Here is a 25756-nt window from a genome sequence, read left to right as displayed (position 1 = left end):
TTTTAACCCAGGAAATCTGTTCACTTCAGTGTGTAATCCTAATTTACCCTAGTATAAGGGAGAGGAGAATTAGATACGGTACATTTACCACACAAAATCCTTTGGTTATTTAATATTTAAAGGAATGAAACTATCAGTGCATAAATGGTATGTATTGAGTGGGCAAATGTTAAGTTAAAAGAGAATATTTTTAAAAACCACCTCTCAGTAAAAGGCTTTTCCTATAACAATTACACGACAGTTAAACTGCGTGGGTGCAGAACTATTGTAGAGTGAGTGAGGAAAAATCTATGTTAACATGTTGGAGGTCCCATTGAAAGGGAATTTAGAGATGCTGGATGTTCTTTTCTAGGTAACAGTCTTCAATAGAGTGGAGTAAAATTTTTCAGTCAAGTAGTACATTTGCCAGAAAATGCAGTTTTGGAGAGACTGAAACTATTTGTGAATTCAGGTTGAATTCGGTGAATAGTTTTGACTGAATAAAAAATAAGAGGAAAAATTTGGAAAAAGTCAAGTTTGTTTTGAGATTTTCTAAATGAATGATTTCAATAGTTCATTTATAATTGACATTTAATTTAGAAAATGTCATTTTGAATGGACTCAAACTAAATGTTTTCATTTTTTCATTTAATTGAGAAAACCTAAAAAATTTCAGTTTCTACTGGAAACAAATCAATTATTTTGCATATATTTTGGTTTAGCTACCAAACTGGAAAAGCAGTTATTCACTCAGCTCTAGTCTTCAATTTCTTTCTGTTTTCTGAAATGTTAGCATGTAACCCACGCAGTCAGCATGTAATGAAATGTAAGAAAACCAAAAACTATTATAAATCTGGGGATGTATCAAGGTTTTAAAATGTTTATACGTTTTATAAATCTGATGATATTTGTATGCATTTTGATTTTGACATGGCTAACTTAGAAATCCGTTTGCTTTGTCAATGCTTCCTGGATTAGAATTCCACTCTTTGGTCCCTATCCTAGGTAAGATATTTGTTTTTAAATTGTGCTGCTTGTGAAAAGAGTCCAAAATTAAATCTGTGAATATTGCAGACATTGCCAAGGCATTTAAGATACTGTTGAAAGTAAAGTGGTTGCCATGGTGACAGATAAAAATAAATGTTGAAATTGCTTTGGGTTTCTTCTTTCCAGCCTACTGAAGAAAATTGAGCGGGAAACGTGGAGAGAAAGTGGTGTTTCATTAATTGCCACTGTAACACGACTAATGGAAAGGTTACTGGACTACAGGTGAGCAATTGTCACATAATTTATATTGAGAATATGGAAGCATTCAAAGTTCTGACAACAAAATTATCCTGCAGGGTTTTGATAACTGGAACATGGAGACTTTCACCACGAGGTTACAGGTTCAAATCTGCCTCTGGGTTGGGAGTGGCCAGAAGTCATCATATAACAGCTGTTTCACAGCCTAAGTGAAATTATTAATATTTTTTAGTAGTGCCTAGAGGTACCATCCAAAATTAGGCCCATTGTGGTAGACACTACCGGTACAATAACAAGAGACCATTCCTGGCTGAAGAGTTCAAATCTATATAGACAGCACAGACAAAGGAGGGAGAAAGGAAGTATCATTACCCTCATTTTTATTGATGGGGAACAGAGGCACAAAGGATGACTTGCCCAAGATCACCCAGGAAGTCTGTGACAGAACCAGTCATTGAATCCAGATCTCTTGAGTCCCAGCCCAGTGTCTTAACCTCCAGGGCTGATATTTTGTTTCCAGACCCTAAGGCAAAGGTCCACACATCAAAATCTATCATGGTTGTCATCCTTATTTACGGTTTAAGAGAAAAGCTGAAAGATTTAGTTGTCATGGAGACTGAACTCTTAACTTCTAGAGAAATGTCAGTGCTACATCTCTTCTGTGGATAAATAGAACTTCAGTCTCCTGGATTGTCAGTCCATCACCTTTCAAAGCACTGCATTCACTGGCAGTTTTATTTTTCCTTAGTAACTGTGTGTGGGTAATTTCCATCATTTTAAAGCAAGGCTGTCATGCTTACACTGTTTTCCTTCATGTGTTGTCATTAGTGGCCCTACATAGCTTTATCTTAACTTTTGATCTAGAGGTGGAATATACAGCCCGTGCAAGCAAGAAAAAGGAGACATGAGGTCAAACGCATCTGGATCTGCTTTCTGGCCGTGCAGAATGCCCTGAGGCTGTATTGTTTTAATTAGTTTGCTTCTACTTAATTCTGTTTTATGAAATGTGTTCCTTGTTCAGAGGGGAAAAACTGTATTGTCCCATAGTGCAGGTGTTCTGACTTTTGTTACATTTTATTTTTAGGGACTGCATGAAAATGGGAGAAGTGGATGGTAAAAAGATTGGCTGCACTGTTAGCCTGTTGGTTTGTATAATAATCTTTATCTCTCTTTTATACTCAAGCAATTAACCTTACATAGTAAAAACCTATTCATTGTATGAGAAGTATATTTTTACTAACCAACTTCTCAATGCACAGTGCACTCCAAACGGCAGGTGTAATTAATGCCAGTGAATGCACAAAGTACATTTATACCATCAAATATGGATGGTATTTAAATACATACTGTTATAGTTCAGAATAATATCATTTGATGGTCTGACTACAAGTTGCTGATATGATACAATAGTTAGAGCCTGGTAGAATAGGATAAAGTTCAGGATATTTCAGAATGAAGTTGATACAGTTTTCTTGTGCTTTTCTCTCAGTGTTCATCGTGAGAATCTCCCTAGTATCAGCTCATAGGAGTTTAATAGATCTTACTAGAAAGTAACTTTCATAGAAAATTCAAACCAAAGATTTGTACATTCCTGCAAATCTGATTAATTTCTGTGGCTTGTTTAAAAATACACAACAAAGCTCACCTGTATTCCTACCTCTGTCCTCTCATTTTCCCAGCAACAGACCTCAGCTACTCTTTTATATATGAAAAATATTTTTGAGGAGTTGATATACCTACTCCCCTCTCAACAGAACTAGAAAATGTTCCTCTGGGCCTGCTGTTATCACTTCTCATGGACCTTCATCTCATTTTAGATTTGAGATACACCCTCCCACCATCCAATACTCCAAGAATGTACTGTGCAATTGTGAATCCCTATTAATATTATTTTTTATTAATTATAATAACCTATTAGTGAGGTATGTTTTGATCCTAGGCCAAGATTCATTGACAGGCTTTGAACTTCTGTGAACTTCAGAAAGTTTCAAGTTTTGTTATGGAACCATGCAACTGTGCTGTTTTAAGTGGTAACTGAGAATTATAGGGCATAAAGACAAATCTAATTATTAGTTATTCCTGGAGAAGTTTTTGAAGGATAAAGGATTTCTTCTATATGAGCACAATACTTTCTAAATAGCAACAGTATACGTAACTTGATTATGGGACAACTTGCTTACTATCAGGTTACCCGGCATGGTTTAAAAGGAAGTAAAAACATTTGGTTATTTGCGTTCTAAAGTCAATTTTTACTGCAAGAAATGACTCATAATTTGTATAAAAAGAACATACAAAAATAGAGCAAAGCAAACATGGAATACTCTAACAGCATCCTTGAATGGGATTTCACAAACTGTAGTGAAATCAGGCTAAGAAATATTTTGTGATTCCTTCCACGGGGACAATTTAAGCCTAACAATCAGTAGGCAAAACTATGTATCTCTAACATACTCCAAGAATTAACTAATTTTAGAGTATGAAAGGTGAACCTTCATTATGCAGAAAGTACACAAATTTTAAAACACTATGATGGATGAGCCTCTCGTGCTTTCAGAAGATGTTCCGCGCAAGGTGAAACTGAGGAAATTCACTGACTTTAATCACTGTCAGTCAGCAGGAGGCAATGGCACTTCATTTTTATCGGCACTGTTGAAAAGAAACCTGACTTGCAAAAGCAGGAGGGTGGAAATGGCATGGAAATTGAGCTTTCAGGGTCCTACACTGAACCTGGGTCCTACACCTCCAAAGAAACATCCAGAATCTTCTGAGTTCCTGCCTAGAGAAAGTCCATTGCAGCATCTTGTCACAGGAAAGGTCTGTCATTTTGCCTTGCATTGGCACAATCAGTGCTGCCATGTCAATTGTATCTTGGATGAAGGAGTTAGTAATCCACTTATTTCCCCTCCCCATCACCCCAAGGGTTACCTGGATTTGAAGTTCTCTAAGATGCTGATGATTCTTGAACAGCTGCCCCTTTCTATTTGTGAATGGTGAAACAAGGAAACAGCTACAAGTTTCTTTTTTGTGCCCAGGAAGGCCAATTTCCAAGTTTCTGATGAATGTTCCCACCCTCATGTGCAGAATAGTTATATTCCAACCACAGAGAAGGTTTCAGCTTGCTTAAGTGCCCTGAGATGTCAGCACAATAGGCTAACATGCTACACAAGATGAATGTCTGAAGATTGCTGAGGGAAGCCTGCGGTTCTGCTCTTAATCTGAAAAGTCAAATTGTCACTCAGCTGCATGAGAGCCATCCCACTTCAGCTTGGAAGAGGAGTTGCTGGTGAAATAAATTCATGTCCACCACAGAGCAATACAAAAAGTCAAGAATTTACTGTATGGCCTTCAGTGAAGCTTGCTCCTCCTTCAGCTTCATGAAGGATTAGGTATTTTTTTCAAACATTTTCTTAGCAGAAAGAATGTGACTGATATACAAAATTGTGAAGCCATGCATCATTAAGTGCAGTGTTTTCGTTTTATGGGACCAGACTACTTACTATTCTTAAAGCTCACTGACTTGATATTATCCATGTAGATTGTAATACACCATTCCCACTGAATGTGGCAATTTTGGACTGTTTCCTAAAGTGTCTCAAATTAACATTCTCCTGTAGTGCACACTGTCACAGCTTTACAGCACAGCAAGTTGTCTTCAGCAGAATTATCGGTCATGTCTGATGAACCCTAAGAGCTATGTCACACCAGACACGCTGTTTGACTCATCAAGTTGAATCGCTAAGTGCTGATTTTTTTAAAGGATTTGTTCTCAGACATCCTGAACCACGTCACTAATATGGGACAAAAACCAGTTTTATTTGACAAAAGTACTGTTTTCAGTTTGGTAGGTGATACAGGCCCTATGAATTTTGAAACCATATCTACTGTGCAGGGAATTATAAGATTTTTTGCAAGGGTCTGTGCTTTACTCATCATGTGATTCATAGAGATACTACCTGAAAAAGGACATTTTTGTTGACATTGCTGCTTCGAAAAAGTGGTGTTGAATTTTTCAAGCTGCCTAGTTTTCTCTGGAAAAAAGTCCCTATTAATGGCTGTCTAATTGCTAAATATTACCTTCTTTGAAGGTGTAAGACTCTTCTTAGACTGCACATTATGGCTTAGAATGATTTGATGAAAAAACATGTCGCATATTTCTCATTGTATTTGCACACATTCTTTTTATTTTCTGAGCTGTTAATGGAGCGACTTGCCACTGTCCATTCCACAGAATGTTCTATCTCCAGTCAGAAATGAGCTTCAACAAAGACCTGAGTAACTTATGCAATACAGGTGCGTGAGGAGCAACAGAGCTCTTAGTCCTTAACAAGTAGAGCCAGTCTGGTATTACAGTTCAGTGCCACGTCTTGTCGTGATCTGTATGCATGGATACTTGCACTTCATTGGTGTCCTAATAACATTTTTTAATGGGCCTGGTGCTGTTTTACATTCCAGGCACACATACGAGTACAGCTTTAATACTTTGCCTTTTTTGTATTTTAGCAGATGCTCCAGCAGCTGCTGCCCTGCTAGCTGTGCTTCTCAGATTATAGTAATATGGTGGCCTTGAAGGGACATGCAATTGCAGAGCTCGTGTTGTGTCTCCATTTTTATCAGTTAAAAAATATACACTTATTTTTGTAACATTTTACATTTTTTCTCTGACTTCCTACAACAACTTTCTCTGAGATTCGTTCACAGTGCTCCTTCCTACCTTCCTCACTTTAGTGATTGTAACCCACAGTTTGGGAATCTGTGGTCTAGAACAAGAACATTCGCAGTTTATTCCAACAGAGGGGCTCATTGGCAACTTGCCGAGAGCCCAGAAGAGATGCACGATAACGTGGAACCAATCACAATCTTGAATGTGCAGGGGCATCCTGCAGCATCAAGGTTGTAGCCTGTAGTGATACCTTGATCTGAGCAGACCACTTACAAAATTAAGCGTTGCATGCTGGGACCTGTATGTGCATGCTCTGCAATTCTATCTTCAAGATGACAGCGTTTACGGTGTATGGCGTAAGACACCATTCTCCTATCGCTGGCCTTGGAATACCTGATTTAGGGCCTGTACTACTCCAATGAACAGAATTAAATATTGAACATCATGGACTAAAGTTTCAAAACTGCATGCAGGACTTTATTTACGTGACACCCACGTCAATCACTAACAGTGACACATCTAAAAATCCACAGTAACTCTGAAAACCTGATTCCACATCCTTCGACATAGGTTCAAAATAGAACTTTTTTTTATATTTAAGACGTGGTATGCAATAGTCATGCATCAGTTACCAGTTTCGTGAGCATAAGCCAGAGCTGAAGAAATCACATTTTCTTTCAGGGTTATTTTGGTTTTTACACTTGAATAGTTCTTTGCAATCCTGCCAAAGTCATCCTGGCATTGTGCTATCACACAGTGAAGGGTAGACATACAGTAGCGTAGATGTTTTGTTAAAATATGAATACAAAAGCCAGAGGGCTTTCAATTTTTTAAATCAATGTAGAGCTTTCAATGAGACGTTAAATGGCTTCAGTGGGGCGTGATAGAAGTACAGATGTATTTTTTAGATAGCTGAATCGGTATTTTTGAGTAAAATGCGTCAAATAGATAAAACATTATGGGATTTTAGTTCTAGCGGATTCTGACTCTTGTGCAGGAGAATAATTTTAAAAATATTCTGGATTTTATGATTGTTCTCAACAAAATGTAAGAGGCCTATTTATAAGGGACTACATGTACTGACCTTTATAGTTTGCCCTTGTAAACACGCAACTTCTTGAAATTTGCATGCGTTTCTGCAACATTAGGTTTGATGTGTATGTTCTGTACACTTAACAATTACTTCCAACACCGATTTTAGCTATTTATTCTACCATTTTACATTCTCAGAAACATTTTGTTTAACCACTTATATCATTTTTTATTGCAGAATTTTTATAAGACTGAACTGAATAAGGAGGAGATGTATATTCGCTACATCCATAAGCTATATGACCTGCATCTGAAAGCACAAAACTTCACAGGTAATTGTTGGTACATGCAACCTAGGAAAAAAAATATTTAGAGTTACATTGTGACTTATGCCCTTTCACGGTCATAGTGAGGTCATAGGCAATAAAACACCTCCTTTAACCGCTTTGCGGGTCACCCGGATCTCAGATTCAGGCAAGTAAAACAGGAGGGGCTACTTGCCAGCTTACTGTCCCCACAGCAGGTGGGCAGCAAATATGCAGAGCCTTGGCTCTATTTCATCCACTTCCCCTACTTGCTGCCCAGAGTAGCTGTGCTACGTGGGGTGGACAGTAATTTACTGCTGGTATAAGACAACAATGAATTTATTACTCTTTCCCACCCAGGAACAATAGGATTGAAAGACAGAATTGTGATTAACCTGTCTCTCTCTGAGTCACAGTGCCTCTTGGCATTACTCCTGGGTTGATGTGGCTTACAACCCACACCAGATTGTGTCTTTAGTCACAGTTTAGCCCATATTGATTCACAAAACTGGCTTGGAGTTAAATGAGGCAACTCCTGATTTTTCATTCTTTCTGTTTAATCGTTCAAAAAGAGTGTGAAGGGTTGAGCTGGTCAAATCACACGTGTTTGTGCTCTGAGCCTTCACATGTTTCTGTCATGAATGAAGAGTGGAAATACCAAAATTTTCTTTCCTGTTCAGATGAAGTTCTTTGAGCCAATACAACTAGGACATGTATTTCCAGCTGTATTCCATGCACTGCTGTGATTCCATGCAGATAAGAAAAAATGGGACATTTTGTATTCTTAACACATTTAAACTGATTGTAAAACAGAGAGAGAGAGTTTGGATTTTCTCCAAGTGGTGTATTTCCCACTGTTTGGCACCATTCATTCATTTATAGATTTTAAGGCCAGAAGGGACCATTAGATCTAGTCTGACCTCCAGTTCATACATCACAGGCCATAGAATTGTACCCAGGAAATAGATATTAGGTGCTGGTTCATAGTGTAGTTATGTGGTCACTTCAGTGACCTGTTATTTTCTTAAAGCCACTACATAATTGCATTCCAAAATCTAAACTTATGTTTGAAAAAAAAAAATCTTTTCACCCTTATGGTTTCAACAATACCCTTAAAAATGTGAAGGAATGTAACCAGTGCCATTATGTCTGTTAGAATCTTCATGCATCTCATAGAGCCATTGTTTCAAGCAGTCTGAACTGCTTCAATTCATCTGAATGGGGAATTAACTCTGAAGCCTGATATTGTCATTTAAATGTCAGTGTTGTTAACTATGTTGCTGTTGGTTTCAGTAGACACAAAAGATAATATATTTATCCATTGTTGTACATACGACATTGGATGCACAACAGTAGTATTTATCATTGTTGGACAAGTAGATTCTGTAAAGTTACTGGAGTGGGTAACAAAATATTCTTCTTTCAAGTAGATGCAGCTGTGTATTCTACTTAAATGTGGGCACACCCAGCACTCCAGAGCCAAAGAAATTTGCCTAGCAGTACCTGTAGGGACAGTGCTCATGCTCTGCAGCTCAAACCCCTCCCCATGATCTCCTCAGTTCCATCTCATCATCCTTGACTAGAGCTGAAGTTCTGTGTGGTGTTTTTACCTCATGCTTTCAGTCTGTTTTCTGATTAATTTTTTTTTGTGTATAGTAGTTAGGAGTATCTTAGGTTAAGTTTAGTGTTAGTATAGTACAGGCATTAGCTGCCTTGTGCAGTGACCTCACTGGGGTTCAAGCATTGCCCATTGTCGGGGGCCATTCCCCAACAGCGATCCTCACATGAGGGGCTTGTTGGGTCTCAGTGAAGGACACATTAAAGGCAGATGAAGCACTGGTAAATAGTTCATAAAAAGGACTCAAGTGGCAAGAGACTCCCAATATTTCATGATGCCCAAGGGAGGGATGAGACATGTCTTCAACCTTTGCAATCTCAATAAATACATCAGATACATGAGATTCTGTAGGGTAATCCTATTAGCTATCCTCCCCGTCTTAAATCACAACAACTAGTTTTCTGCCCTGGACCTTCAGGACACATACATAGCAATCCTGCCAAGCTTCAGGAGGTTCCTCAACCAATACATCATGCTGCCTTTTGGCCTGTCTTGCACTCCCTGCATTTTTACCAAGTGTATGATTGTAACAGCATACCTCAGGAAGAGGGGAATTCATATCTTCCTGTACCTCAACCACTGGTTATTGAGGGCAGGTCCAAAGAGGAAGTCCTCTTTCATGTTCATTTCACACTACCTTTAGTTGATCATCTAGGTCTCATCCTAAAAAGTGGGAAATTAAGGTTGGTTCCAACTTGAAGAATTGAGTTCATTGGGGCCCTGCTAGACTCTATGAGCTCAAGAGCATTTCTGCCAACTGACCAATTCCAGGCAATTCCCCACCTATGTCTGGAGCTCCAGTCTCAAACCTTAATCACAGCCTAGGCCATATGGTTGCAGATCCACAGCTAGTCCAATATGCCAGACTACACCTTCATCCTCTTCAGAAGTGACTGAAGTTGGTCTATCATCTGATTCATCATCCCTTGGACAGGCTTGTCCACCAATCCTGGACTCCTTATGGTGGAAAATGATTCAAGATAATGTGTCCCAGGGCATTCCTTTTGCTCAGTTCCCACTGACCAAGACTGTAGTCACCAATGCCCCCTTAATAGGTTGGGGAGCACATCTTGGATTGCTGAAAGTTCAAGGTCTGTGGTCGGAACGAGAAGCTTCTCTGCATATCAATGTCCTGGAGCTTCAAGCCATCTACAATCCCTGCCAGACCTTTCAGGATCACATCAGGGGCTCAGTGGCACTCATCCTCACCAACAATACCAGTGCAATGAATTATGTGAACAGCTGAGGGGGGAGAACACTCCAACATGCTGTATCAGGAGGCAATTAGGCTATGGCAGTTTTGCACTGGGGAAGATGTTACCTCCACAGCCAATCACTTCCCTGGGATACAGAATCACCTGGCGGATCACCTCAGACAAAATTTCTCCCAGAATCATGAATGGTCCCTGAAGCCAGTGTCCTGCAGTCCGCCTTTGCAGTTTGGAGTATTTCGATGATCAGCCAGTTTGCCATGAGAGAAATAAGAAATGCCATCTGTTTTGCTCTCGAAGGGGTCTCCGTTCAGGCTCTTCTAAAATCAAAGTAACCCTGCAGCTGCACCCTAAGTTTTTATCCAAAGCAGTTTCCCAGTTTTACTTGAACCAGACCTATATATTCACCAGTGTTCTTTCCCAAGCTGCATTCAACCCCAGAGGAAAAATGTCTTCACATACTGGATGTCAGGTGGTGATTAGCTTTTCATCTGGAGAGGACCAAATCTTTCCACTCCTCATCTCGTTTGTTTGTTTCCTGTGCAGACCAAATGGAGGGTCAAGTGGTCTCTTCACAGACAGTCTTCAGGTGGATAACTTCCTGTGTCATGACAACATGCAAAGTAGCTTGAGCTATGCTGCCTCAAGAGGTGTGAGCCCATTCCACAAGAGCCCAGGAGACGTCCATGGCATTTCTAAGTGACATTCCTATGTTGGACATTTGCAGGGCTGCAACTTGGTCTTCTGTGCATGCGTCTACAAACTACTATGCCATCATTGCTGCATCCAGATCAAATGGCACATTTGGGAAGGCAGTCCTGCAGACTGAGTCCCACCTCCTCTTAGTCTTGCTTGCGAGTCACCTTAGTAGAGTACATTGCTGCATCTATTAAAAAAAAAAAGTTACCTATCTGTAACTGTTATTCTGTGATGCCGATGTGTATTCCACGACTGACCCTTGGTCCCCTCTGCATCTGAGTCTATACATCTGAAGTTGGATGTGAAGAAACGGAGGGCATTGGTGTGGTGCCCCCTTATAATGCTAGGGGCTGGGCTATGGCCACAAGGCGTGAGCACTGCCCCTACTGGTACTGTTAGGCAAAGGTCTCCAGCTCCAATATGCTGGGCATGCACACACCTAAGTAGAATACACATCTACATCACACCACGAAGAACAGTTCCAGGTAGGTATCTGTTTTTTCAGTTGCCTCACTCCGAATTTAATGTCACATTAGCCTCTGTCCAAAATGAAGAAGGAAATAGATCAATCACCTCCCCTATATTAAAATACTTTGGGTTTGCAAAATCCCAAACTGATCACCTTGTGTACTAGAGGCCTCAATCCAGCTGGCATCCACTCAACCAAAAAAACTCCAGCTTTTCTTCAGTAACTTGCACATTGTAATTATGAATGTTCAATACCAAAACCTGTAGTACATTAAAAAGTCATTAGGAGACCAGTTGGGCAAGGTGGAGTTGTGAACAGGGTACATGAAGCATGGACTTCCAAAGGTACAAATGAGAGAGGATTTCTTTAATTCCACCATACCTGTCTGGCCTCTATATATTTAATGTGTCAGAGGACTGAGAGGTTGTATTGAGGAAAGTTTTTGGTGACCTTGCTGTATAACTTCAGGGACCTTCTCGTATAATTTGGGCATAATTACCAACTAGAGATATATGGTTGCCACAGACATGATTTTTGTGACACAACTGTGGCTTTTAGGTTTTTACATAACAGGTTTTAATAACCCACTGAGCAAGGCATGTCAATGGATCCTTAACACACTAGTTTCTATACGTATGTCCAATATAGTCTAAGCACTGATTGTGCTGATTTTTTTCATGTTTTTAAACTATTCATTTCTTCTTTTAAGCAATATTTTGCTCAAAATAATGCCTCCATGGCAGTTTTTCATTTTTCTATAGATCTTTCTTTCTTTGCCATGACACTCAGTCAGTCTTATTTAGTACTACGTGATTAAGGAACGACTGGCCTCAGTCCGTGACAAAGAATAGACACAGTCCTTACATTGAAAAGCAAAGATTCATTTGGTCCATCCCCTTGGTTTACATATTGATGTTCGGTGAAAAGAACACACATCAAAAGGTTAGTTTAACCTTGACCCTTGTCAGTTGCCTGGGGACAGGAAGTAAAGTTCACTCTCTTACCAGCACTCCAGTGTGTTACACTTTTATTTCATCTAGTTGTATAGTTTTGTTCCAGGGATGAAGGCAGCTTTCTCTTATTTTCATTTATTTTATCTGTCTTCACAATATGATTTACAAGACTGGTTCACATTCTAATAATTCTTTGTGAGAAAAGGCCTTTTAAAATCTAATATCTAGCATAAATCTTTCCTTCCACAGTTTCCAGTCATGGCTATGCGTTTAATCCCCTTGTGGGTAGAACATGTAATGTTCTAGTTCCTTGTGTGTCCCCTTCAGAGACCTCAAAACTGGAATGAGATAACCTTTCAGTTTCCATTACTCGTGGAAGTGTTTAACCCTTTGAACCTCTTCAGATAGATTTTTCCATATAATAAATCAGCCCCTTTGTTTGCTTTCTTTTGGGGTATGGGGAATTTATACACACGTCTGCCAGTGGTGTTAATAAGTTACTTACATATAATACAATTTGTCCAAGAACTCACTAATGCAGATTTGTACTACAGAAATCTTCCAAAGCTAAGTCATTCCATGGTGGAAATTGAAAAGGAAAGGAACACTAAGAAGTTTTCTTTGTAGTGCATATATAGATTGAGTAGTTCATTAGCAATAAAGAAGTCAAGCTGTATCAATCTTATAGCAATTAGTTTTAAATACAATTATAAATAAGTATATTGGATATCTTAAATATAAAATTACATGCAAAAATTATATTAAAATAACATTTTTAAGTTGCATAGACAAGCACTCAGAAGTTAAGAAATGCCAGAACTAAAGTTGCCTGTGCTTCAGTCACTACACACCTTCCAAATCCACAACAAATGAAACAGGGGTCCCACAGACAACAGTTTCCTACACTTCACAACCCTTATGCATTCCCATAACATGGCCCATCATGTGCACTGAACTAGGCAGAGTTAAAAAATAGTATGTGATCATGTAATTAAAGACTGTATCCTAATGCATACATACAGGAGGGCCAAATGAAAATTGCACAGGCAACCTTAATTCTAGCATATCCTAACTTTTGAGCTTTGACTTTGCAACCTTAATAATGTTCTTTTAACACAATTTTGTGTGTGTGTGTGTAATTTCCTAGGTTTTTAAAAAAGCAAACCAAAAAAAACAGATTCCACTATGAGGATCATCTGCTGGGTTAGAACCTTTAGATCTACATCTCAGTTCTTGCAACTGAAGCTAACAGAGTAACTGATAGAGGATGACAGGTTTCAGAGTGGTAGCCGTGTTAGTCTGTATCAGCAAAAAGGACAAGGTGTACTTGTGGCACCTTAGAGACTAACTAAAACAAGGTGGGTTTTAGCCCACGAAAGCTTATGCTCAAATAAATTTGTTACTCTCGAAGATGCCACAAGTACTTCTTGTTCTTTTTGCTGATAGAGGATGACAACTTATTACTGCTATGTGGACCAGCAGTAGAGGGGAATGAGACATTGTGCCAGAGGGTTTCACTGATATTTTTGACACCAGGGGAATGTTGAATCTTGGGTTTCATTGCAGGCTCTAGGGGAGTGTGCTCTAGTGGGCATAGATCCTTCTGCCCTCATTCCTCCCAGCCCTGATCCCTTCTGTCTTGTACCCTTCAGCCTGCCCCTCTACAAGTTCTGGTTTCTTACCCCAGCTCTTCATGCCAGTGACCTCACCACCACCTTCCAGTCCTAGTTTCCTTGTCTAGACATTGCCAGTTTCTGCCCCTCCTCTCGTTTTCCAATCTTTTACATACCCCTTCCCCCACACTGGCTCCCAGTCCCAGTTCCTCTCCTGTTTCTCCCCCTTGCCCAGCTCCCAGTCTGTCTTCTTGTACAGCCACTATCCTTTCTCCCCCGCTTTCCTGGCTCCTAGTCTTCCCCTTTTCTTCCCCGTCTCCTTGACCCAGTCTTTTCCCTCTACTCTTTCTGCCCCCAGGCTCAGCTCCTCACCCCTCTGCATTCTAATCAGTTTGTTCCTCCTCCTTCTCCATGCTGCTGAGGGAACACTGAGAGAACAGGAGAGCCAGTCTCCCTGCTCTCCGTCCAGGTGCCTGGAAGCAGCCAGGATTAGCAATTGCAAGGATAGTCCTGCTCAGCCTTTGCAGCGAACATGCCCAGTGTAGATAGCATCTTTGGAGAAATTAGGTGCTACACTCTAACATGTCTCTACTGAGCATCTGAGAGTTTTCAGTGTCTTATAATTTTGTCATTTTTTATGGGGATGGCAAAAGGCACATATCTGACACAAAGGCCCATTCCTCTGCCAAATTTCAAGTCCATACTCCAAAGCATAGCAGACCTAGAGCTTCTCAGCAAAACAGTTGTAAGAACTTTTTTAACATGGGCAAAACATCATATTTCCCCCTAATCTCATTCTCAGTAATGGCTGGGCCATTTTTGCTAAAACTTGCAAAAATATTCAGCCTGAGGTAGACACCCAGCACAGGAAATTTCATCCTGAGCAATTAAAGTATGGCAAAGTTATTAGCAACTGAAAACAGCATATTATCGTGGGAAGTGTAGAGCAACCTTGTGCTACTAGCGCCCCCTATGATGATTTAGGTAAAGTAGTTGTTCTATGCAGAGGTATAACTTTTTGAGAATATTATGGTAGATAGTGGTTTAAATAACATGGCTTTTGAGGTATTTTATATTTTTCATGTTTACATATAACACTTTGTAACTTGTCTGACAGAGGCTGGCTACACACTATTGCTGTACGATGAGCTATTAGAATGGTCTGACCGGCCATTGAGAGAATTTCTAAACTATCCCATGCAAACAGAGTGGCAGCGCAAAGAGTATCTTCACCTTACAATCATCCAGAACTTTGACCGGGGAAAGGTAAGTGGGTTTAATTATCGATTTTTATCATGAGTGGGTAGTAGGATTGTAAAATCACCTCCAGTTTTCCAGTGTTTATTTCTTATATCCAGTGACTGCCATGTACGTGACTGCCATTTAAAAGTTAGCATTTGCCATAAATTACCACACATGGTGTCTGAAATACTGTTGATTAGGACTTGCATAGTGCTGTTCAACTGGAAGCCTCAGAGAACTTTACAAAAGATGGTGTTTTCCCCATTTTACAGATGGGGAAACTGAGCCACATAAGGACAGAAGCATGCTGAATTCACACAAGTCAGTGACTGAGTTGGGAATAAAACCCAGGTCTCCTGACTCTTAGGCCTGTCCTCTATCTACAGAACCGTGCTGGCTCCCTTGAATAGCAACTGCAGCAGCAGTAATACTAATGATAATATTCAGAGGCTGCTGTTGGTAAGTTTTAATGGTGACCATAGCATAGTGCCAATATTCAGAAATCTTATCCCAAATTAGACAGAAACCATTGCTTATTGGTGTGAAGACTGGCACAAATATTGGCCGCCAATATTACCTGGTTTAAAATTATACTCTCTGCTTAATTTTTTACTTAAATCTCTCTCCTCAATCATTGATACACAGGTACACTGTAATTTTTTGTAACTGGTGTAATATCCGTGTAAATTTTTGTAAGTAGTAGCATTAAAACTAATGTTGAATGCTGGTCAGCAATGAGTCAAACAAGTTAAGGATACTCTGAGCTTGTGAAATTGAAAACTTGTTTTCAACCAGATTGTTCCTCCCCCTACCCCAAAAAAAATCAAGGAAGGAATATTTTTCCTAATTTTTCTACTCTTCTATAAGTAAAATACATTTTATATAGGAACATATAACCAGTCGAATAAATCCCATGTGCCGTGCTGGAGGAGATGGGTATCACTTCATTAGTGATCTCCACCTTCTGCAGTGCACAGTGTGTCTTATCTCAAATGACTCCTTTTATCTGCTAACTCTGGAAATATACGGTTTGATGCCTCAAAGAGTTCAGAAGTTTAGTTAAGGAGTTTTGCCCTTATCAAGATACTGCAGACAGTGGGTATTATGTTCAAGTATGTTCAGTAACTGGGAGTGCAGTTCAGTCACCTACAAAGAAGGCGCTTTAATAACATATTGTGAATTGTCACACAACAGGTGTTGTCTGCCTTATATTTGTTGGCTACTGGGAAATTGTATCAATAATAGAAGATACTTGGAAAGCTATTTGAAATTGCCACAAAGCATGATTCCTCTCTATATTTCTGTAACCTGTTTGTCTACAGTGTTGGGAGAATGGCATCATCTTATGCAGGAAGATTGCAGAGCAGTACGAGAGCTATTATGACTACAGAAATCTCAGCAAGATGAGGGTAATGTACCGGGGTGCATTTTGGTCATTCAGAATAAGGAGCTCCCTTTTGATTAGAGTTAAACAAAATGATTCTTAGCCTATTAAGTTTGGCCTTGTAAGCCTAATACGACTAGTATGCAATCCTTACCTTTGATTCTTATTTGTTCGCTATAATGTATATATCACCGGTGGCCAAACTTACCGACCCTCTGACTGACTTCTGGACAATCTCCAGAAGTTCGAGAGCTGGGGCATACCTGCCGGGGGTTGGGGCTTCAGCAGAAGTGGAGCTAAAGCCTTGAGCCCTGGCAGGTGCTTCCCATAGAGCTGAAGCCCCTAGACCCCCTTTCCAGCTAGGCAGAAGCCAGAGGCGATGTATGGGGGGGGCACATGGGTTCACCCCCCCCCATTTTTTTCCGGGGTTTGCTGGCTCTGCTCAGTCACATGGTGCCTCCCTCTCCCTGTGCGACAGCTGCTGGAGCCGGCAAGCTGGGAGCTGAGGTAATGGGGAATGGCAGCGGTAAACAGCTGGGAGCTGCAAGGAGAGCTGCTGCTTTTGCTGCTGCCTCTCCCCGTGGAGCTAACACCTGGGCGTTCTAAGGATTCCTGAGGGTATGAAGGGGGCCTGACTCAAGCTGTTGGGAGGGCCTGAACCTTTAAATTGTGGTTCCCCAACGCTCAGCAGGCCCCAGTTCTTTCTGTCAGAAGCCCCTAGCCCTACCACCCTGCCTCAGGGCAGAAGCCTTGAGCCCCTTCTCCCCCCAGTCTGGTAGGTGGAGAATGGTGGGGACATGAGGGTGCTCCACGAGCCACATTTTAACTTAAAAGAGCCACTGGTTGGACACACCTGATATATATGTATAAAGGATTCTGGGATATTTTCAGAATAAAAGTAAATGGATAGATTTTAAATGCTTCCATTTTGGGCAGCCACCCAAAACATTTTTAACACACGAGTGAGTACAAAGCTGTACTTTTGTTGTATTCATATTTCTAGCTAACACTATACCCAATCACTCTGTTATGAGCAGCCGCCCACCTTCATTATGCTAATTGCTTGAAAAGCCAAGCAATCGATCATTAGTTCTGTATAAATATTTTTCTGAGAACCATGATATTTTTTTTTAAAATGACAATTTAACAGTTCAGAACCTAAATGAGGGTTTTGTCCTCTCTCCTATTAGAAGCTTCCTGTTCCACTAAAAGGTTTTTTTAGGAACTCAAAAGCATATTTAATGTTTAGTTTGCTCTATTGGACAGATAGGGCCAAACACATAAGAAGCAGCAAACTGAGTACTACCATAAAAATTTTGCCCTTAGTAATGCCTTTTCACAGCATTTTTTATCAAACATCATAGAGCAGACACAGTAAATTTAGTAAAAGTCACAGGTCACTAAATTTACTGTGACTGCTCCATGATTTTCAATAAAACATCTCCTCCTCCTCCTCCTCCTCCTCCTCCTCACTTTGACAGTTGGGCTGGGCACTGACCATTCGTAACAGCGCCCCTCCGTCCAGACATCACAACCCTAATCCTGGCCCAATGTGGAAGATAGGCTGGGGCCTGAGGAAGAATAGAGAGGTCACCGGGATGGAGCACCACATTACAATGGAGGGGCAGCCAAACCTGAACAGCACTGCACCCCCATGCACCAGGTCCCAATGCCACTCACTGAAGTTTGGCCCCTCCACCTCCTCCTACCCGATTCATGACAGAGGGACAGCTGGGCCAAACCTGACCAGTGCTACAACCCTGCACGCCATGTCAAAACACCTAGAATGGGCTGCCAGGTCCAGCCCTGTGGGACAGGAGCCACCACTGCGGGGTGAGTCACAGGCACACAAGAAAAGTCCCAAATAATGGGAAGATTATGCTATCTACCACACTTTTTCCCATCATGACAAACCTACATCCCTAGTCTTGCCTATTTCATTGGTTCTTGACATATCTATGTTGTGAGTATCTGAAAGACTGAAATGCTAAATAGTCATCCAGTACATATACACTGTTGATGTTAATCTGACTTTGTATAAAAATGAGGTTTCTTCATGTAATTTAAGTAGGGTGGCAATTAATATTACTTCTGATTACATTTCTCTCCAAAGTCTTCAATATTAGCAAATTAACAAAATTATATCAATAACTGCCTAATGTTGATCCTTTTCTTTTTATCACTATTTGTAAAATATTGACGGAGAACCTGTCTCTTGAGTCACATCAAGACAAATAGGAAACTTTGAAACCAAGTCACTTTGTGCCAATATTTTGAGTGAAACAACAACTGTGTATATTGGTCAAAGAAAGGATTTTTATACATTTTCTAGACTGGAATTTTCAAAGGAGCCCAAGGAAGTTTAGGTACTCAGCTTCTATTGATATTAAATTAGATTTAGACTCCTAACTCCCTTGGGCAGGATTCTTTGAAAATCCCAAACCTTAATGCCCTGTGCTCATGAAAATGCCCTTGTTATAGCTAGATACTTGAGTAATCAGCAGAATACTTGGGATTATGTTTCAAATTGGGTGTGTATGGGTGTGGTGGTGTGCGTCTGTGTGTGGGTGTGTGTATATAATAAGAATGGAGATGGTAAATTAGGAAGATTAAAGAAGAAAAACATGCACATCTTTATTATTCTAAGAGATTTGTGTGTTGTGATTTCTCACCCCAAAACAAACAAACAAACAAAAGCAAAAGGTAATATCTGTTCTTCCTAAGTGAAAATAACTGCATAAAAATTCTTGGAAGTTTTCAATCCACTGTAAAAGAGTCATCTAGTTCTCCTTATTGCTGATTAGAACTGCAATGTAATTCTAATACCTTGGGGCACTGAGCAGCCTCTTCTCTGTAAAAGCTTTAAGTATAAAACATATATTTCTTCTTCTCAATCTTATTCAGATGATGGAAGCCTCTTTGTATGATAAAATCATGGATCAACAACGTTTGGAGCCAGAGTTTTTCAGAGTTGGATTTTATGGGAAAAAGTTTCCATTTTTCTTGAGAGTGAGTAAATTCAAGATCAAGTTAATGCACTAATTCTATCAGTCATGCTTTCATTCATCTTTTCTTCCCCTACTTGAGAACTTGATTATGTCTTATGCCAGTTCTTCCTTTGTAGGAGATGGAAAACTCCAGGTGTTTTGTCTAAATGGGGTAGCCTCCTAATATTCTTTTAGGGGAGTGAGATGTTTGTTCCCACAGAATGGACAACAGCTCCTCCAAAACCATACATATCTTGAGCTCCAAGTGAGTCTCGGTATACAAATGGGAGATCAGACCTCGGCTATGGGCTACTAGGGGAGCAACGCTTCCTCAAGAACCTTACTCCCATTTTGCTTTTATTAGTGACTTCCCAGAAACCTGTTGGTGTGTGTTTGGGGGTGGGGGCAAGGGTCTACTGAGCAAAGGGGCAATTAGGGAAAGTAATCAACACCACCCCTTTACCAAGTACAGACTAGGGATAACTTTTTCAAAGCTACCTATGACTCACTTGTCCTCTTGACTTTTAATGAGACTTAGGCTCCCAAGTGCCTGAGTCACTCTTGAAAATGGAACTTGGGTGCCTTTGACTAGTTTTCCCCTTTTGTTGATCCAGTTGTGCTGACTGGCACCTTTGAGACACAGCAAAGACTCCTTCCACTCTCCACAGCATCAATCTCATGGAGTCTGCTCCTCTGTAGTCCCCCGCTCACACACTCAAACAGAGCAGTGATCTTGGTAGCCTGCAAGGGAGGACTTATTGGCCTGTGCAGGCTGGTAGGGAAAATCATAGTCTTGCTTTTAGTAGGAATAGTATGAAACTCCTTCCCCTTAAAAGAGGTGACACAAAACACATCTCGTGGGTATATTATTACTACTTGGTTCAAGCCATCTTCACAAATCTATTTTAAAATCTTAGGTTATAAAGAATTTAAGATTTGGAAAATTGGCAAGATTTGTCAATTGGTAGAATAAATCTTACTTAAAAAATCACTGCACGATAGATATTCAGTTGTTACTGATCTATACATTTGTCTCTGCCTTTTTTAATATGCTTTTCCCTGTGAGTTAATTACAAATAACACTGTTAAAGTACAGAGAACAGTTTTACTCTCTGTTGGCTTTGCAAGCACGCTTCAGGACTTACTATTTATATCTGCCTCAATTTTTTTAAGGCAAGTGGCTTGTTAATTATTGTGGTGAAGTCCTTAGATATGTTTGCTGTGGAAAGGGCTTCACTTCTTCAAATGTAAGTATCCTCAGCTATTATTTGTATTTGCACTCAAAGAATATCAGTGTTTATTTCACCAACAGCAATTCACAAGAAAGGCTGGCGCTCTCAGATGCGTATGGTATCTGTTTGTGTTCTCATGATTTTATAGAGATGATTATTATTTTTACCAAACACTGCTAAACAAAACCACTTCAAAAATACAGATAAAACAAGTAAATTTATTTAACATTATTGCTTGGGAAATGGTGAATGTGCATATTTATTCCTGATAAATTGGATAAAATCCTATAATGTACAAAGATGAGGCCTTGTCTAAAGTCCTATGCCCAGAGGTATAGGAAGCTGATGAAGAAGAGTATTTCCATAGCACTTATGGGTATCAGCACAACCATTGTAAACAATAAGTGCTGCATTGGGAATTCCAGCTCCTGGCATCTAATGGTTTATGTGAGGTTCATGTTGCACACACAAATGTTTAAGAAAGCCAACCTGACCTGGTGGTGCAGGGGAACAGTGAGCAGCCATGTGGAAGATTCAGAGTTGGAACAGGCTCAGCTACCCTCATTCTCTCTTTCCCCCTAAGGAGGGGCAGGCCAAATATATCAGACTGGTGATCTGTGCAGTCTTTAGAGGGAGAGGCAATAGGGATGCATTCTGAAGGATTCTTATCCCTTCCCTTTCTCCAAGGTACATATCTATAAAGCAAGATTTAGGACTAACCAGCAAAAAAATTCAGTACACTGCACAAAGGACGTATGACTCTCCTGTTGCCTTCACCATCCATTACTTTACATTACCCGTGCATACTTTCAGCTAGTAAAAACAGTGTTTGCCTTTCAGATCACGGCTTACAGAAATACGTAATGATTAGATTTTCCAGAATGCATCAAGCAATAAAATGTATTTTATATAGTGGAATTACATTTGCTTTCCTTTTGACTAAATCACTTTTTCCCTCTATATATTTGTTTTCTGCTTTTGCCTTTTGTTACTTACCTTTTTCTTTGTTCAAATAGTGCAATAAGCATCCCCAGAAGCCCCCTTTTAAAAGTGTGTGTCTTTATTTATTTAATGGTACTCAGTTATTTTCATGTAACTAGCTCTGCTTCTTCTGTACAGAATAAGGAGTTTGTTTGCCGAGGACATGACTATGAGAGACTGGAGGCTTTCCAACAGCGAATGTTGAATGAGTTCCCACATGCCATTGCTATGCAACATGCCAATCAGCCCGATGAGACCATCTTTCAGGCAGAAGCACAGTGTATCCAAACTTTCACAAGATCATATTCTGCAGTTAATTTTTGCACACTTTTAAAAAAAAATTACATTGTTACAGCCAAATTCACGTGTGATGTAATTCCACTGAAATAACTGAAAGAATTTGACTTCTAACACTTTTTTTTATTCATAATTTCTTCAGGTAAATTATTTCCAGTCATTCTTTCATGTTTCTACATGGTTTTGTTTGTTTGTTTAAAAATCCTTGATGGGAGATCACTTGTTAAACATTTTGATTTCATTTAAATTAGTTTGCAGAACTGTCAGACTTTGAGCATTAGTATGTCAGTTTAAGTTGCAATAATACTAGTTCTTGATTTACAGAGCATGGTATCATAGGCTATGGGTGAAATCTGAAGGAGTATCCATAGTTAAATATTTTAATTTCCATATACTAGATAGCTGCATTTTAGAAGTAACTGTGACTTGTTAAAAGAAGTTAATGGTCTGGAAGCTTAAGGATGTGAACTTTCAGAATTTTTATTTCTTCACGCTTCAGGAACCAGTCTACTTGTTTTGCTGGTGATAAGTTAGTTTGGCCCTTAACTTTTTACATGTAGATCTGCAGATCTATGCAGTGACACCAATTCCTGAAAGCCAGGAGGTCCTGCAGAGAGAGGGCATCCCAGATAACATCAAGAGTTTTTATAAAGTGAATCACATCTGGAGATTCCGATACGACAGGCCATTCCACAAAGGGACCAAAGACAAGGAGAATGAATTCAAGGTACAGTACCATATAGTTTCCTGTACTACTGGTGCTGTATACCATTGTTCATAAGATAATTTATAGTTATGTGCTGAATGAATTAGATAAGAGTAAATTAAATGGACCCTGCAAATAATGGTAAATCAAGTGTCATTTCCATACTCTTCAGATTTGAATTAAAATAAGGAAGACAAACATAAGGCAAGATTGTCACTTGCCCTACATATCTGCACAAGCGAGTGAGAACACGTAAGAAGCCTGCTTACTTCCCTTCACACGCTACCTGCATAAGCTACCTATATAGCTTTGCAGGGGGAGAGCAGCACCCACACTGTTTGCTAAAACAGTTAAACTGGCACAGACTGGGAAGTAAAGTAATCTGTGCCAAGCATAAGGCATAGGTGATTCCCCCTGCGAAAGAAGGGGGAAGCAGGAACCAAATTGTGACTCTTTAAGTTACAATATGGTTCCTGGTCTGAGCTTGCGACATGACAACTACATGCTATCTTTTAATCCAGGTCCAAGCCACAAATTAGTCCCTAATAAATAAATTATTATTAATCCTATTAACAAAAATATTGGTGTGTGGAAAATTCACTCTTGCCTTTTCCAGTACCAACCTTCACACTGACCCACAAGACACTTAGAAACTCTTTCAGCATATGCCTGCCTGGTTATATATATATATGTACCTAGTCAAAAATATTCATCTCTTAGTAATGTATATATGAAATACATTTGTATATCTTGTGCTTCAATAAGGGAATTATTCAAATGGATAAAGTGCATTATCACATGTTGGTATTGCTGTAAACTTAGAGTAAGAACTATAACGGTAATAAAAAGCACCATAAAAATGAGCTGAATGAATCAGTTGTATATTCTGATTAAAGTTTAGGATTCTTTAATTGTACTACTCTGATGTATTTTATATAAGCATTATATTATATACTGTGGAACCTTGTAATTCAACAGACTTTTATGTCACAATAATGCTTTTAAATTACTTTAAGATATTTCCCTAAAAGGCATTTAATAGTATTATGTGTTTGTGGGTGATGTATGCAATACACTTTGATATATTGTAGGACTTGATAAAGGAGAGTCAGTCACTCTTTTTAAACATAAGTATTATTCCCATTTATTCCTCATTTCAGGAATACAAAAACTAGAAACTGTCTTTTTTCCCAATAGATTAGGTTGTGAGTAGCTTTCATCTGTAGTCCATTTAGAGAACAGAGACCAGGATAAAAAGAGTATCCTCAACTCATGAGATCAGCAGAAATTAATAGTCAGTCCTAGACGGTAAAAGAGAAAATTGTATATTGTATTCTTTTGGGTGGTCATTTGAGCAGATTTAGCTATTACCACATTACTGCCATTCAATATCACAAAAATGAAGAAATCCATCAGTTAAGAAAAGATCAAACAAACCACGTGTCTCCAAAAGAACAGCACACCAAATAATTTGCTTTTGTATTTTGCAGAGTCTATGGGTGGAAAGAACAACATTGATCTTAGTGCAGAGTTTACCTGGGATATCCCGTTGGTTCGAAGTGGAAAAACGTGAAGTAGTGAGTATGAAGAGATCTATTAATAGACTCTTGCTTCCAAGTTCATTTTGGATACTGGCTTAGCAACTAGGTTACTTCTTTATATGTATAGCATGTAATAAACCAGATTTAAAGATTTATTAGTAATATCTAGTGTTGCTAGTGGCAGGAATCCATCTCAGCCTGCTTTTTATGCTGAATAAAATGATTTTTAAATCCTTCTATGGTACCTAGTTCCCATAAATAACTGAATAGCACTGGTAGGAACCACCAACCATCATTATGATTGATTCAAACAATTCAAGACAAAAAAACCAAGAAAAATATAGTCAGAGGTGACACTGAATGTCAGCAAGTTATTTTCTTAGAACCTGGTACAACAGTGTTCACTGTTTAGAATATTTATGGCCTAACATGTCTCTTGGTATACTTGAAAGGTAATCATTCTCAGGGCTCCCGTTCTGCTAAAAGTGCCATGGGGGTGGATCCCTCTCTCTGCATGGAGCTCTATTAAAGTCACTGGGTCTCTGCATGGGTGCAGAAACCTGCCTATGTGAAGCTCATTGTAAGATCCAGGTCTAAAGTAGCAACCCGTTACTAACAGCTTGTAATTTATTGTTTTTCTTCATAGTCAAATTTCAGGGAAACTTCTCTAATACATTCAAAACATATTCTGAAAAATAATCCTTGTTTAAAGGATTTTTAAATAATAACAAATAATTCTTGTTTAAAGTTCTCTAGCTAACTTGGCAAGCTTCAGGCCCTGAAGGTTGGCACATGCAAATATTCTCCCTCTTGCCAAAGAAGACAGTCCAATACTAATGGGAAACTAGTCCCCATTGAACGCAGGGTTACTGCTGTACAAATTATTTCCTTTCTTTTTTATGTTGTTATTTTGTTTGTCAGTCTTTCTCTCATCCTTCTGGTATAGTCCTAACTGAAAAACAGCTACTCAATTTAGTACAAATCAAATGACACAATTCTGTGTAAAGCAAGAGAAAATCTGCTAGCTGATTGGTACTGTGGCTGCTGCTCCAGCACACACAAATTCCCAGATTAATACAGCACAGCCCAATATTTTGCATAAAAAATGTCACCTCAAAACAGCAGGAGACCCTTCCGTAGGTACCTTTATCACCATTACAGTCAGTTTTTGCCAGCAATTATAGCTGAAATACTACAGTTTCCTCTATGCTTAGCATAGCACATACTTGCGTTGTCTCAAATACCACTGGGTGGTAACATTTGGTAAATGATGACAGCTATAGAGGCCAGAGAATAGTCTATTCTCTACTCTAGCTACTGAATTATAAAATTTCTTCTGCCTTTCCTGTCTTCTTGCAGTATATATTAGCAGCTAGGGAAACTCCTCTGACCCTTCAGTAAGGCACAGAAATCACTCCGGGCCTGATAATGAGTGCCCTGTTAATTTCACCAGGAGTTAAAGGGCTCAGTATTTTGCAAGTGTTCACCAGCTTTGCAGAGTCAAATAATATGAATTGCTGATGGAATTTGGTCCTTGCTTGTGTGGTTGAAGTCATTCTGTTTTTGACCCCATATCTCACAAGGCAACCCAAGCATGTAGGA

At 39.4% G+C, this 25756-nt stretch overlaps 1 protein-coding gene across 4 annotated transcripts in view; it reads left to right on the top strand.

Annotated features, from left to right (window-relative positions):
• DOCK4 (dedicator of cytokinesis 4) overlaps positions 1 to 25756 on the top strand; it is a 420789-nt gene that overhangs the window by 366319 nt on the left and 28714 nt on the right. For 2 of the 4 annotated variants that reach the window (XM_084616808.1, XM_084616806.1), the window contains exons 33-42: positions 958 to 984; positions 1153 to 1248; positions 2309 to 2369; positions 7155 to 7248; positions 14902 to 15050; positions 16349 to 16435; positions 19315 to 19419; positions 21749 to 21890; positions 22468 to 22634; positions 24104 to 24190. In XM_084616808.1, coding sequence (XP_084472934.1) covers positions 958 to 984; positions 1153 to 1248; positions 2309 to 2369; positions 7155 to 7248; positions 14902 to 15050; positions 16349 to 16435; positions 19315 to 19419; positions 21749 to 21890; positions 22468 to 22634; positions 24104 to 24190 — 1015 coding nt within the window. The remainder of the gene's footprint in view (positions 1 to 957; positions 985 to 1152; positions 1249 to 2308; positions 2370 to 7154; positions 7249 to 14901; positions 15051 to 16348; positions 16436 to 19314; positions 19420 to 21748; positions 21891 to 22467; positions 22635 to 24103; positions 24191 to 25756) is intronic. The other 2 variants (XM_084616809.1, XM_084616807.1) reach the window with 1 other exon arrangement.

Source organism: Lepidochelys olivacea, assembly GCF_965140295.1.
Source record: "Lepidochelys olivacea isolate rLepOli2 genome assembly, chromosome: 1".
NCBI classification, from domain to species: domain Eukaryota; kingdom Metazoa; phylum Chordata; order Testudines; family Cheloniidae; genus Lepidochelys; species Lepidochelys olivacea.
The sequence above is the reverse complement of the archived record's forward strand: the minus strand, read 5'-3'. Positions and strand labels throughout refer to the sequence as shown.